Source organism: Sinocyclocheilus grahami, unplaced genomic scaffold, assembly GCF_001515645.1.
Source record: "Sinocyclocheilus grahami isolate Dianchi unplaced genomic scaffold, SAMN03320097.WGS_v1.1 scaffold1416.1, whole genome shotgun sequence".
Taxonomy (NCBI): Eukaryota; Metazoa; Chordata; class Actinopteri; order Cypriniformes; family Cyprinidae; genus Sinocyclocheilus; species Sinocyclocheilus grahami.
The window spans coordinates 26,515-39,907 of NW_015506595.1; the positions used below are offsets into that span (position 1 = coordinate 26,515).

Here is a 13,393-nt window from a genome sequence, read left to right on the forward strand (position 1 = left end):
CCCCAAAAATAAAACTGAAATAAAAAATAATAAAAACTATAAAGACATGCATACATAAAAACTACTAAAATTATAATACTAATACTATAATACTAAAATACTAATACTTCCAAATTGAAATTAAAAATATAAAAATACAATTCTAAATATTAATAAAAACTATAACAGTAGATAAATGACACTAAAATAACACGGGAATATTTTTAAGAAGCTGAAACTGCTCATTTCTATTGCAAATGCCTAAAAAGTTATTTTTATCATGCTTAATATTCATGAGTACTGGTTTGAGATTCAGTGAAAGCTATGGTTTATGTTAGCATGATACATACAACCATATGTATGTGAAAGAGCAGTAATCTAAATATAACATAGTTATGAACAGTGTTGGGGGTAACTCATTACAAGTAATCAATGCGAGTTACGTAATCAGATTACTTTTTTCAAGTAACTAGTAAAGTAACGCATTACTTTCAAGCCCTGCTTATATTTAAAAAGTAACGTGAAAGTAACGCAAAAGTAACGTAGCTCATTACTTTCCATAAAAAGTAACTAAGTAACGTAATTAGTTACTTTTTTAGGGAGTAGTGCAATATTGTAATGCATTACTTTTAAAAGTAACTTTCCCCAACACTGGTTATTCATGTCAGTTAGATACACTGGCCCGCTGCCCAACTGCAAATACTCCAGAAGCACTGAATTTGACTTGAATACCTCAAGTGGTCTACAGGCGGCAGTGTGAGCTGAACTTTAGCCAGTCAGCAGTGGATGAAAGCCAAGACCACTTCAGTCGTTTCTTCTCCCAGAGACTGGACACACTGCCTCTGTGGAAGTGCTTGTGTTTGACCTCTGGATGGATGAGACCAGATCATTTGGTAAAATGCAACACGGGTGGGTTCAAATCTACATGGTGGAAATCACAGGTTATGGAAGGCTTTAAATAAAGGGGCTAGTTGTCACAGCTTTTAAACTGTTTATACACTATACCATTTTTGAAAGAAATTAATATTTTTATTCAGCAAGGACGTATTAAACTGATCAAAAGTGATAGTAAAGACATTTTTAATGTAACAAAAGGGATGTTTCAAATAAATGCTGTTCTTCTGAACTTTCTATTCATCAAAGAATCCTGAAAATAAAATGTATCACGGTTTCCACAAAAATATTGGACTGTTTTCTGCATTAATGATCAGAAATGTTTCTTGAGCAGCAAATCAGAATATTATACTGATTTCTGAAGGATCATGTGTCACTGAAGACTGGAGAAATGATGCTGGAAATTCAGCTTTGATCACAGGATAAATTACATTTTACATATATTTACACAGAAAACGGCTATTTTAAATCAAATAATATTTCACAATATTTACAGTTTTTACTGTACCTTTATATCAACTAAATATAAATGCAGCTCTGGTGAGCATGAGACTTTCAAAACCATTAACAATATACTGTATACAACTATATCAATAAGAAAAAATTTAAGTACTGTTCAAACGTTTGAGTTTTGCCCATTTTTGTAGTTTATGTTTTATATATTACTACTAAAAAAATGAAAATCTAAAATGAAATCATAAAATATATAAAAAACATTATTCAGTATATTATTCTTATTATTTTAACATGAATAATACTGATCATAAATAATAATAAATGATACTAAAATAACACTGATTGGTAATATTTGAGCTTTTATTAGAAGTTGAAATGGCTCATTTCTATTGGAAATGCCTAAAAACTACACTGAAAACTATACAGTTATGTCCCTGAAAGCTGGAAATACATGATAAAAACTCAAGTGTTTTGACAGAACTGCATGTGGCTGCAATTGAAGAAACAGTTTCTCTCATGTCTCTTTAACCGTCACTTATTGGTAGCAGCTTTTCAGACACAAAAATCTTTATATATCATCTGTGTTTCTATGGCAACAGAGATTATGTCAATGCCATTTTGAGACACCATCAAATAATTGATTTACTGTGATTTTTATGGGTTTTGTCATATTTGTTGAATGATAATCTCTCAGCACACTCACAACATCACCGCTGGCCTTCAGCTCACAAGCACACCGAGGCTCGGTCTGTTCCTGCTTCTGTGATCTGACAGATTTACAAGCGACGCAGGATAGACAACAGTAGCAGATGCAGAGAATTGATTTGATCCATCATTGATTGAATTGTGGAAATTTGCCGTTTCATTAACAAAATGGAGTTGGAGGGGAGGGATTACAAAGTAAGAGGGATTTGTGACGTCATCTAAAAAATATATTATATATTTTGTATATATATAAAGTAAAAGTTTTTCATTAAATATTTGTTCATATATTTTATTTAAATGTATTTAAATAACAAAAATGTTTTAACTGTTACTTTTAGTTAACAATAACAATACGAATTACATGTTTGTTTTAGTAAACTTATAAATACTTAATATATAATCAAGTATAAATATACATATATATATCTATCTATATACTGTATATATGTATTCATTTTAATTTTAGTTTTAGTAATTTTGTAAGTAGTTTTAGTTTTTTATATTTCTGTTTAGCTTTGATTTATTTTTACTTGCAATTTTAATAGTTTTATTAATTTAGTACTAGTAGTAAACATTACTAAAAAAATTGTGCTAACTTTAGCTTAAGTTGAAGTTTTTCATTAAGTATTTGTTTATATATTTTATGTATTTAAATAACAAAAATGGTTTTAACTGTTATTTTAGTTAACAATAACAATATTAACTATATGTTTGTTTTAGTAAACTTATCAATATAATCAAGTATAAATGTATATATACATATATACCTATGTATGTGTGTGTGTGTGTGTGTGTGTGTGTCATATGTAAATATATAATGAAGTGATAAATAATAACAATACTTGTCTTGTTTTGTCAGGGTACCATCAATATTCAGATTAGTTAACAAACTTTTTTCTCATTATTGATTCCTAACTTGTCTGTTTTAGCTCCTCCTTGTCCTTAATATTTGATTACATCCTTTTGGTGCAGCAACAGTTGCCATGGTTACTTCAGAAGTTTTGTCATTACTGAAACTTTGTTGTTGAAAAGTAAAAAAATAATATTTGCTTTTAAATAAATTATATGTGACCCTGGACCGCAAAACCAGTCTTAAGTGTCAATATTTCGAAATTGAGATTTATACATCATCTGAAAGCTGAATATAAGCTTTCCATTGATGTATGTTTTGTTAGGATCGGACAATATTTGGCCGAGATACAACTATTTGAAAATCTGGAATCTGAGGGTGCAAAAAAATCTAAATATTGAGAAAATCATCTTTAAAGTTGTCCAAATGAAGTCTTTAGCAATGCATATTACTAATCAAAGATGAAGTTTGATGTAGGCCTATTTACGGTAGGAAATTTGCAAAATATCTTCGTGGAACATGATCTTTACTTAATATCCTAATGATGTTTGGCATAAAAGAAAAATCTATAATTTGGACCCATACAATGTATTGTTGGCTATTGCTACAAATATACCCCAGCGACTTAACACTGCTTTTGTGCTGCAGGGTCACATATGTACTTTTTAGTGGGTGTCAAGCCTAATTACAGGTTTTAGACCCTCCCTAAAGCCTCTGTAATTAAAGCAGGTGTGCGCCGCGAGAACAGCCTTTAATGTGACTCCATGAAGCTGCGCAGCAGACCGTGAGTCACTCTCACACCGGCTCTACCCACGCAAGCGTCCAGCTTCTGAGTGTGTGTGAGTGTGTTAAAGAGTAATTCGGGAAGCTAACATGTCCTTCATGAATGATTTCTGTTTAAATTACAAGTGTGTGTATATATGTGAGTTCGGGTCTGGTTTGAACTTTGAATGTTGTACTGTTTGGAGTTTGCTTGACTTAGAGTGTGTGTGTGTGTGTGTGTGTGTGTGTTCTTGCATGTGCATGAGGACTCAATTACACACTTGAGCCTCTGATTACTCGTCATTACGCCTTTAAGAGCGGTTGGGAGGTGTTGCCATAGTAACCTGACCCCAGAAGCCATTGAACAATTACTCTTGTACTTTCTAAGAAGCGTTTAGGAAGCTTTCCAGCATCTGAGTGTAATTTATTACAAGCCTACACTCTGCGGTCTCAATCATGCTAATTCTATAATTAACAAGCATAATGCTATTAGCAGCATTCCAGCGCTGGTTGCTGCGTCTCTGAGCATTTGGATGAACAACCAGCGGTCAAGTGAACAGGGATTAGATGGGTCACATGATTTCAGCGGGAGGAGGTTTAGCACTATTGATTGTAATGATACTGGCCTGTTGTAAAATATTGTATGTGTACAATTCTAAAATATCCTGTCTTGAGTAAATAATGTGTAAAATAACAAGGTTAAAAATATATTTGTCTTTGCTACAAAAACATTGAACATCTCCACCATTATTGTTTTGAAAAAAAAAAAAAAGAGGATTTAGCACAGGGGTGTCCAAACTCGGTCCTGGAGGGCCGATGTCCTGCAGAGTTTAGATCCAACCCCAATTAAACACAACTGAAGCAGCTAATCAAGCTCTTACTAGGCATACTAGAAACTTACAGGCAGGTGTTTTGGAGCTGGTTGGAGCTAAACTCTGCAGGACACCGGCCCTCCAGGACCGAGTTTGGGCACCCTTGATTTAACATGTTCTGACCTTTTATGATAACTTGCTCCAATAGCGGGGTAAAATCATCTTTAAAGTTGTCCAAATGAAGTCTTTAGCAATGCATATTACTAATCAAAGATGAAGTTTGATGTAGGCCTATTTACGGTAGGAAATTTGCAAAATATCTTCGTGGAACATGATCTTTACTTAATATCCTAATGATGTTTGGCATAAAAGAAAAATCTATAATTTGGACCCATACAATGTATTGTTGGCTATTGCTACAAATATACCCCAGCGACTTAACACTGCTTTTGTGCTGCAGGGTCACATATGTACTTTTTAGTGGGTGTCAAGCCTAATTACAGGTTTTAGACCCTCCCTAAAGCCTCTGTAATTAAAGCAGGTGTGCGCCGCGAGAACAGCCTTTAATGTGACTCCATGAAGCTGCGCAGCAGACCGTGAGTCACTCTCACACCGGCTCTACCCACGCAAGCGTCCAGCTTCTGAGTGTGTGTGAGTGTGTTAAAGAGTAATTCGGGAAGCTAACATGTCCTTCATGAATGATTTCTGTTTAAATTACAAGTGTGTGTATATATGTGAGTTCGGGTCTGGTTTGAACTTTGAATGTTGTACTGTTTGGAGTTTGCTTGACTTAGAGTGTGTGTGTGTGTGTGTGTGTGTGTGTTCTTGCATGTGCATGAGGACTCAATTACACACTTGAGCCTCTGATTACTCGTCATTACGCCTTTAAGAGCGGTTGGGAGGTGTTGCCATAGTAACCTGACCCCAGAAGCCATTGAACAATTACTCTTGTACTTTCTAAGAAGCGTTTAAGACGCTTTCCAGCATCTGAGTGTATTTAATACAAGCCTACACACTCTGTGGTCTCAATCATGCTAATTCTATAATTGATAAGCATTTTCAACAACCATTCCAGCGCTGGTTGCTGCGTCTCTGAGCATTTGTGCTTTTGCTCTAGTATTGATAGTTATGGTATTGGCCAGTTGTCTTAATTGTTCTAAAATATTATATATGTACAATTACAAAAAAAATATGTTTTGAGTGAATAATGTAATGTTTCACACCTTTATTGTTTTGGGGAAAAAAGATAATTTAACGTGTTCTGAGCTTTTATGACAAACTTGCTCCAATATCATGTATTTTGCCATTAAAGAAACAGGAAATGCTTTCTTCAGTGAAAAAGTGGTCTGGTCTGAATCAGGAGAGAAATCTGCACTGATCAAGCACCATTTACAAGCCAAAACTGTGCAAAACAGCCCTAAACAAATATGTTGGTGGATTTTGATGTGAGAGACAACAGGAGATGGACTTTTTACAGAGGAAGCATTATTATGGATTATGGATTAAATCAGTATTTTCGCTGGAAGCAATGGTTTAAATTTAAAACGTCTTAATGTTGGATTTATTTCTCACAAACACACAGCTTTTCACTGTTCAAGACATTAACTGATGGACTGGAGTGATGTGGATTATTTGTGGATTATTGTAATGTTTTTTATCAGCTGTTTGGACTCTCATTCTGACGGCACCCATTCACTGCAGAGCATCCATTCGTGAGAAAGGGATGTGAAGCTACATTTCTCCAAATCTGATGAAGAAACAAACTCATCTACATATTGGATGGCCTGAGGGCGAATGTTCAGCAAATTGTCATTTTTAGGCCAAAACTGTGCAAAACAGCCCTAAACAAATATGTTGGTGGATTTTGATGTGAGAGACAACAGGAGATGGACTTTTTACAGAGGAAGCATTATTATGGATTATGGATTAAATCAGTATTTTGGCTGGAAGCAATGGTTTAAAGTTAAAACGTCTTAATGTTGGATTTATTTCTCACAAACACACAGCTTTTCACTGTTCAAGACATTAACTGATGGACTGGAGTGATGTGGATTATTTGTGGATTATTGTAATGTTTTTTATCAGCTGTTTGGACTCTCATTCTGACGGCACCCATTCACTGCAGAGCATCCATTCGTGAGAAAGGGATGTGAAGCTACATTTCTCCAAATCTGATGAAGAAACAAACTCATCTACATATTGGATGGCCTGAGGGCGAATGTTCAGCAAATTGTCATTTTTAGGTGAACTATTCCTTTAAATATCATATTATAGCCTGTTTAATGGCCTTTTTAGTGAAATGTAACAGTAATTATAAACTAAAATGATTCATGAAATGATAGCATATCAAACCATTGTTTGGCTGACAGACAAAGCAATTAATAATTGTATGTATTCTAAAAAGCATGTGACAACCTGCCCCAACCTGACAATTATGAAGAATACTCTTGTCCTGAGAGCACATTTGGACCTTTCTGCTAAAATTGTATTGCAGAGTGGATTTATTGTGTTCATTTGTTTACCTAAGAGCTATATTGGGATTTTTATTTGGAAAATATAGATAGATAGATGCAGTTAAACTTTTGACTTTGTTACTGAGCTATAGTGTTTCTGACAGCTCCACAATACACATGTATAATATATATGAAGAAATATATCGGCCTTCATAGCATCTTATAGCTTGCAGTTGGGGAAGATCTGAAAGCTGGTTGGGTTTAGCGTGGGCTTAATGTTCAGCATATTGTTTATTCTTTTTTTAGATGTTTGCATATGAATATGGAAGCAGATTTTCCGCTGTAATCCATCTTGTGGTGGGCTCACTAAACACCACCTCAGTCAGACATTTAAGAGAAATGCTAGGGGGAATTGTGAGATTAAGAAGATTACCTGGTTTGTCTGAATGTTTGTCCTGCTGAAAAGACCAGTAGTTGGTCACTTCTCAAGAACAGTGGCTGACGCGCCTAACCCAGTCTAGCCTAGTTCATGGTCTTCTCAGTAAAGTAGGGGGCGAAAACGAGAGGGTATAAATTACGACTTTAAGTGAGTAATGTTAAATTGAGAGAGATAGCCTATATAGAGAGATTTACGAGGATGGCTATCCATATTGTGGTAAACATCACATGAAGCTGCTGGAGTGGTTTTGCCCTTTTAACGGTCGTTAATCCCGCGCGCAGTTGGTGGGCACATTAATCCTGCGCGAAGCCCAAAGCCACTTTGGCTAAAAAGCCCCATCCTGTAACGCAGCCACCGCTTTATCCACACTTTAGTCATGCTGGCTTGAAATAAACCCAGAAAATAAAGTTTGCTGATAAACTTTTGCTGTATGGTCACTATATTCTCGCATGAATAAGTTGCTTTCAGAAATAACTTGTATATAATAAATATTAAAATAAATAAATCGACATTTTCCTTTGTATTCACTAAATATCCACACGGATAGCAAAAGTTTCTTTCATTTTTGTTATTTTTTAATACTTTTGAAATTATTAGTGTCTTAGTAGTTTACCCTAAAATTAAAAGTTTATGATTTATTCATCTTCATGTCTTTCGAAGACTTTTTTTTAGACTAGCCACCATATTTTGCAACGCGCAAGTTAAGCTGTTTTCTGTGAATGTGCGACTTCCGATTCTTTAGCCGCTATAGAAAATAACTAGAAATATAACCGTGCACTGAACGGTAAAAGTTTTTGCGCTACAAACAAGTGTGTTTATGATTATGATAATAAATTAAAATAATATGACAAGAAATACTAGATTATAAGATCAAGCAGCATAGCAGACCTTTTTTTTTTTACGATTTCTGAACAGGTAAAATAACTGGAAGCAATGACACCGGAAGCCTCGCACATTCAAGTAACAAATGCTTACACTCTAAAAAATGCGGGTTGTTTCAACCCAACTATGGGTCAAATATGGACTAACCCAACTTTTGGGTTAAAAATGTAATGTAAAAATTTAACCCAACGTTTGTGTTAGTCCATATTTGACCCAAAGTTGGGTTGAAACAACCCGGCATTTTTTAGAGTGTGCGTTGAAAATATATTTAAAAATGTTTGGGTGACCCCAACGTTCTAAAGAATGTCTTCTTTTATGTTCCGCTTAAGATAGAAAGTCACACATGTTTGGAAATGCATGAAGGTGATCAAATAATGACAGAGTATTTATTTTTGAGTGAATTATGCTATTAATTTTGCAGCAAGTTCAGTCATTTTCCATCACGTTACCTCCTTATACATTCACACTGGTGTTCATTTAGCCTGCATTTGATCTTTACAGCTTTAAATCCACTGAATTAATTAAACATCATCCCTTAGACTTTGAAAGGGGGTAATTTGCATTTCAGTCCCGAATAGTGAAATGCCACAAGGTCTTCGGCTGGTTTGTGTCTGTTTGAGGTGGCGTACCGCAGGGATTGGTGTTGGGCCCCTCACATTTTAAAAACGTATGCGATCTTGCACCTTGTCACTCACAAACAGGCACCCTTAATGCATTACCTGCGTTAGAGCCTCATCCATTCATTCACAACAGCAGAAAAGCATGTTTCGCAAACGTCCCTATGGTCGTTTGTCTCATGTTCAAACATTAAATGATAAAATAATCACTGTAAATCATCCACACTAGTTGTGAGGAGGAGAAGCGCAGGCTTGCAGGTGCCACGGCCGGTTGGATGCAGCCAGTCTCGGGGTTCACTGGTGGGAGGGGTTGAGTCGCGGGCTGGGATGTGTGTGCCTGATCACGCTCCGGCAGTGTTAGTGCGTGACAAGAAGACGAGACGACACTACAGCTGTGGCTCTCTGGTGCCCCGCCGTTTACCGGGTTACCGACCCCAAATCTCCGACGATACACCTGTGGAAAGCACACGCCATCCGTGACCTTAGTGGATTGCAGGTAAGAAGGACCGTCACCAGAGCATCACCACAAACAACCTGTGCACGGACACACGCCGCTCTGCGCGCGAGTTTGGATCTGTGGAAGCGATGATGTTCTGGAATGAGGAACGCGCGCTCTCTTTCTGTGTTTCGCTCTCTGCAGATTATCGACCGACCGCGAGCATACCGGTTGTATGGGTACCAGTATGACTTACTATGTATCATGTGCAATTTCATATGCATTGCATGTGTGACTTGGTACGAATGTTATATTTGCAATGTTAAATATGCAATGTCTTATTAAGATTGAGGAGATACAGGAGGTTGTTTATGAGATGCATTTGAGCTCATGGAGTTCTGTGGCCACTGCAGTGTGATGCGTTTCAGCACCGCGGACAGCGCAAAGCTCCCGTTCTCTCGGTGATCAATGGCAAGGTCGTTCACTCTCATCCGTCCCGTTCGATCTTTGAGTGGAGCTCTCTGCCCTATCAGCCTGACATTTGCATTCATTTGAATGAAGTGTGCATTAAATGCCAGCACGATTTCAGTGCGAATGGCTGATATTGGCGAGGTTTTTGTGGGATTGCAGTTTGTTTCCCCTCCTATTGTTTCTTTTATGCCTGAGGCAGAAGGATGGTTCGGTGTGATTCATTCGTTATTTTCGCTTCCATCCAGCTCTTGCCCTAATCTTTTACTCGAAAGCGAGGCAGCTTTTCATCGTCTCTCTAATGGACCCCACATTTCAACAAGGACCCAGGGTCCAATCTGCGGTTTGGCCCTTGAATGCAGCTGAATGAGGGAATTCATTTATGCTGATCTTTATTTATACAGATGCCATTGCTGTGAGACTAAAACGAGTTGCTTGTGAAAACCTCGCCGTGCAGGTCCATTCATTCTGTAAATGCTCTCCTGTTTTTATTGTAAAAAATTGTCACCTCATTTTTGTTCTCTATGTGGTCTGTACTTGGAATGAATGGGTCTGACAGCCAATATGAGTGTTTTTTGTTCGTGTCCAGGGCCTGAAAGCTTTCTTGGCTATTCTTGAATGTCTGTTGACAGCCAACGTTTTTGTTGCACTTTCAGACCCAGAACACACGTTATATTCGAAAAAAACATCTTGGCACACTGAAACAGATGAACTTGCAACCATATACACTAAACATTTTTTTTTATGTAGAAACAGCTTTCATTCAGAAATTTCTAGTATATTTCACAAATAATTACAAAGATTTTTTTTTACCTTTCTGCTAAAATTAATTCATTAGTCAACCCTTGTATTCCAGAATGGTCTTGTTGTGTTCATTTGTTTACAGAGGTATACTGGAACTTTAGTTTGGACAATTGAACTTCACATGTATTCTGAAAGTTCCATTTTCCAAAGTAAAATTCCAAATATATACTGTAAACATATGATCAGTAATTCTTGACAACATGTTTTTCCATTACATCAACTCATTAAAATAATTTAACTAATGTCAACTTAATTTTAAAGTCTATACAAGATTAAACTTAATTTAAGTTGATGCGAGTCGGAGTAAAAATAATTTTCACTGTTAACAATTTTGAAATTTTTGATGACATCATTCTGCAGGAAAGCTGTATGAAACATAACAGTGTGACATAAATTGGGGTAAAATAAAATTGTTTTAGGATTTACTTTTACCCAGAAATTGCTAGTTAATTTCACAAATAATTACAAGTATGTTTAAAGTTGTAAAGTGAATTGTAAATAAAACAAAAATATTAGAGTATGTTTAAAAAAAATACAATTTTAGTCTTTCTACTTCAAAATGACTTGTTTATTTTTAATTGTTTGTGATATTTACTAGCAATTTCTGATAAAAGTAAATCCTACACCAATTTTATCACAATTGTGTTTTTTAAAAACAACTCTCCTATAGAATGATGTCATCAAATATTGAATGTAAAAGTTTAAGACTTGTGCAGAAACGATTTTTACTCCGAAATTGCTAGTAAATTTGGCAAATAATTAAAAAAAATAGTTTAATTGTTCTAATTAATTAAAAAAATTGCAAAGACATTGAATGAAGTGTGAAATTTAGAAGCAGAAAGACTGAAATAGTATTTTCTTGTTAAAATAATCTCAATCTGATTTACAACTTTGAAAAATCATTTTTCCTGTGTACATTTCCCATGTTTTGTCTGTTTGTGTGGATGTAATAACATTGCTGTGTCCATCTCCTCTCATTCAAGGTTATGAGGCCCCTCATCTCATGCCGTCCCCAGCTCCAGGTTGCCACGGCAACGACCCAGCATGTCTGTTGACAGCCAACGATTTTGTTGCACTTTCAGACCCAGAACACACGTTATATTCGAAAAAAACATCTTGGCACACTGAAACAGATGAACTTGCAACCATATACACTAAACATTTTTTTTTATGTAGAAACAGCTTTCATTCAGAAATTTCTAGTATATTTCACAAATAATTACAAAGATTTTTTTTACCTTTCTGCTAAAATGTATTAATTAGTCAACCCTTGTATTCCAGAATGGTCTTGTTGTGTTCATTTGTTTACAGAGGTATACTGGAACTTTAGTTTGGACAATTGAACTTCACTTGTATTCTGAAAGTTCCATTTTCCAAAGTAAAATTCCAAATATATACTGTAAACATATGATCAGTAATTCTTGACAACATGTTTTTCCATTACATCAACTCATTAAAATAATTTAACTAATGTCAACTTAATTTTAAAGTCTATACAAGATTAAACTTAATTTAAGTTGATGCGAGTCGGAGTAAAAATAATTTTCATGTGGAGGCTGGGGGCGGGGCCAAGTGTGCCGATCCTGGAGCCACGCCCATGAAGGGCAAGAAGCCAATCGTGGGACTGATCGGTCCGGGTTCGAGTTCCGTGGCCATTCAAGTGCAGAATTTGCTGCAGCTGTTTAATATCCCGCAGATCGCATACTCCGCCACCAGTATGGACCTCAGCGACAAATCACTCTACAAATACTTCATGAGGGTGGTGCCATCGGACGCCCAGCAGGCCAGAGCCATGGTGGACATAGTGAAGAGATACAACTGGACCTACTTATCTGCCATCCACACAGAGGGTGAGTGTTTCATTTACATTAGCACATAATCTTGCTGAAGTTTGTGAGTCATTTCAACTGATTCCTTACAAGAATCACATCATAAGATTCTTTTGTTTGTGAATTGGATTCAATGACTAATTCAGCTTTTACATTTTTTTGATAATTCATCGCAAGAATTAGATCATAAGAGTCATTCATTTCTTTAACCAATTCATTAAAGGAATCTGATCAAAGAATCATTCAGCAAATCATTAGAGCGTTTTAACTTGTCTTTTTGAATGATTCATTGCAAGAACCAGAGTCTTTGGTTTGTGAATTGGGTTCATTGACTAATTCTGTCTTTTTGACCAAATCATTACAGGATTCAAATCAAAAAAGAGTCATTTGTTTGAGAATTGGATTTCGCTTGTGATTCATTAGACTGATTCAACTTGTGTCTCTTTGACCAATTCATTACAGAAATTGAATCATAAAAGGATTCAGCATTTATGATTCTTTTTGACCAATTTGTTATAGGAACTGGATCATAAGAGTCATTACTTTGTAAATTGTATTATTGTATTAATTAATTATACTGAATCAACTTGTGATTCTTTTTAACCAATTCATTACAGGAATCAGATCATAAGAGTCATTTTTTTTGTGAAGTGGATTCAGCAAGAAATGTATTAGACTGATTCAACTTTTGAGTTTTTTATGATCCGATTCTTGTTATGACCTTTTTTAAAGAGTCATTTGTTTATGAATTGGACTGTTCGTTTTCCATGTATGCTGAAAAGGCATGTAATAGTGGTCTATTGTTTGTGTATTTTATCACAGTAGTGATGTTAACATTCCATTTAAACTGCAAACTCATAGCTAAAATATCACTTGTTTTGCCATGCTACTTTATATGCTGCATCAGTGCAGTGCCGCCCACACACACACACACACACGACAGCGATGAGGCGTGATGTGCATGGTGTCTGTTACAGAAGTGTCACATGTGTTCTGTCATTGTGGAC

At 35.8% G+C, this 13,393-nt stretch overlaps 1 protein-coding gene and 1 pseudogene across 1 annotated transcript in view; one reads left to right on the plus strand and one right to left on the minus strand.

Annotated features, from left to right (window-relative positions):
* Positions 1-9,776, minus strand: part of LOC107570102 (tyrosinase-like) — a 15,734-nt pseudogene extending 5,958 nt beyond the window's left edge.
* Positions 9,777-9,879: 103 nt separating this feature from the next.
* LOC107570104 (metabotropic glutamate receptor 5-like) overlaps positions 9,880-13,393 on the plus strand; it is a 65,449-nt gene continuing 61,935 nt past the window's right edge. The window contains exons 1-3 of the mRNA XM_016256301.1: positions 9,880-9,967; positions 11,541-11,603; positions 12,075-12,407. Coding sequence (XP_016111787.1) covers positions 9,880-9,967; positions 11,541-11,603; positions 12,075-12,407 — 484 coding nt within the window. The remainder of the gene's footprint in view (positions 9,968-11,540; positions 11,604-12,074; positions 12,408-13,393) is intronic.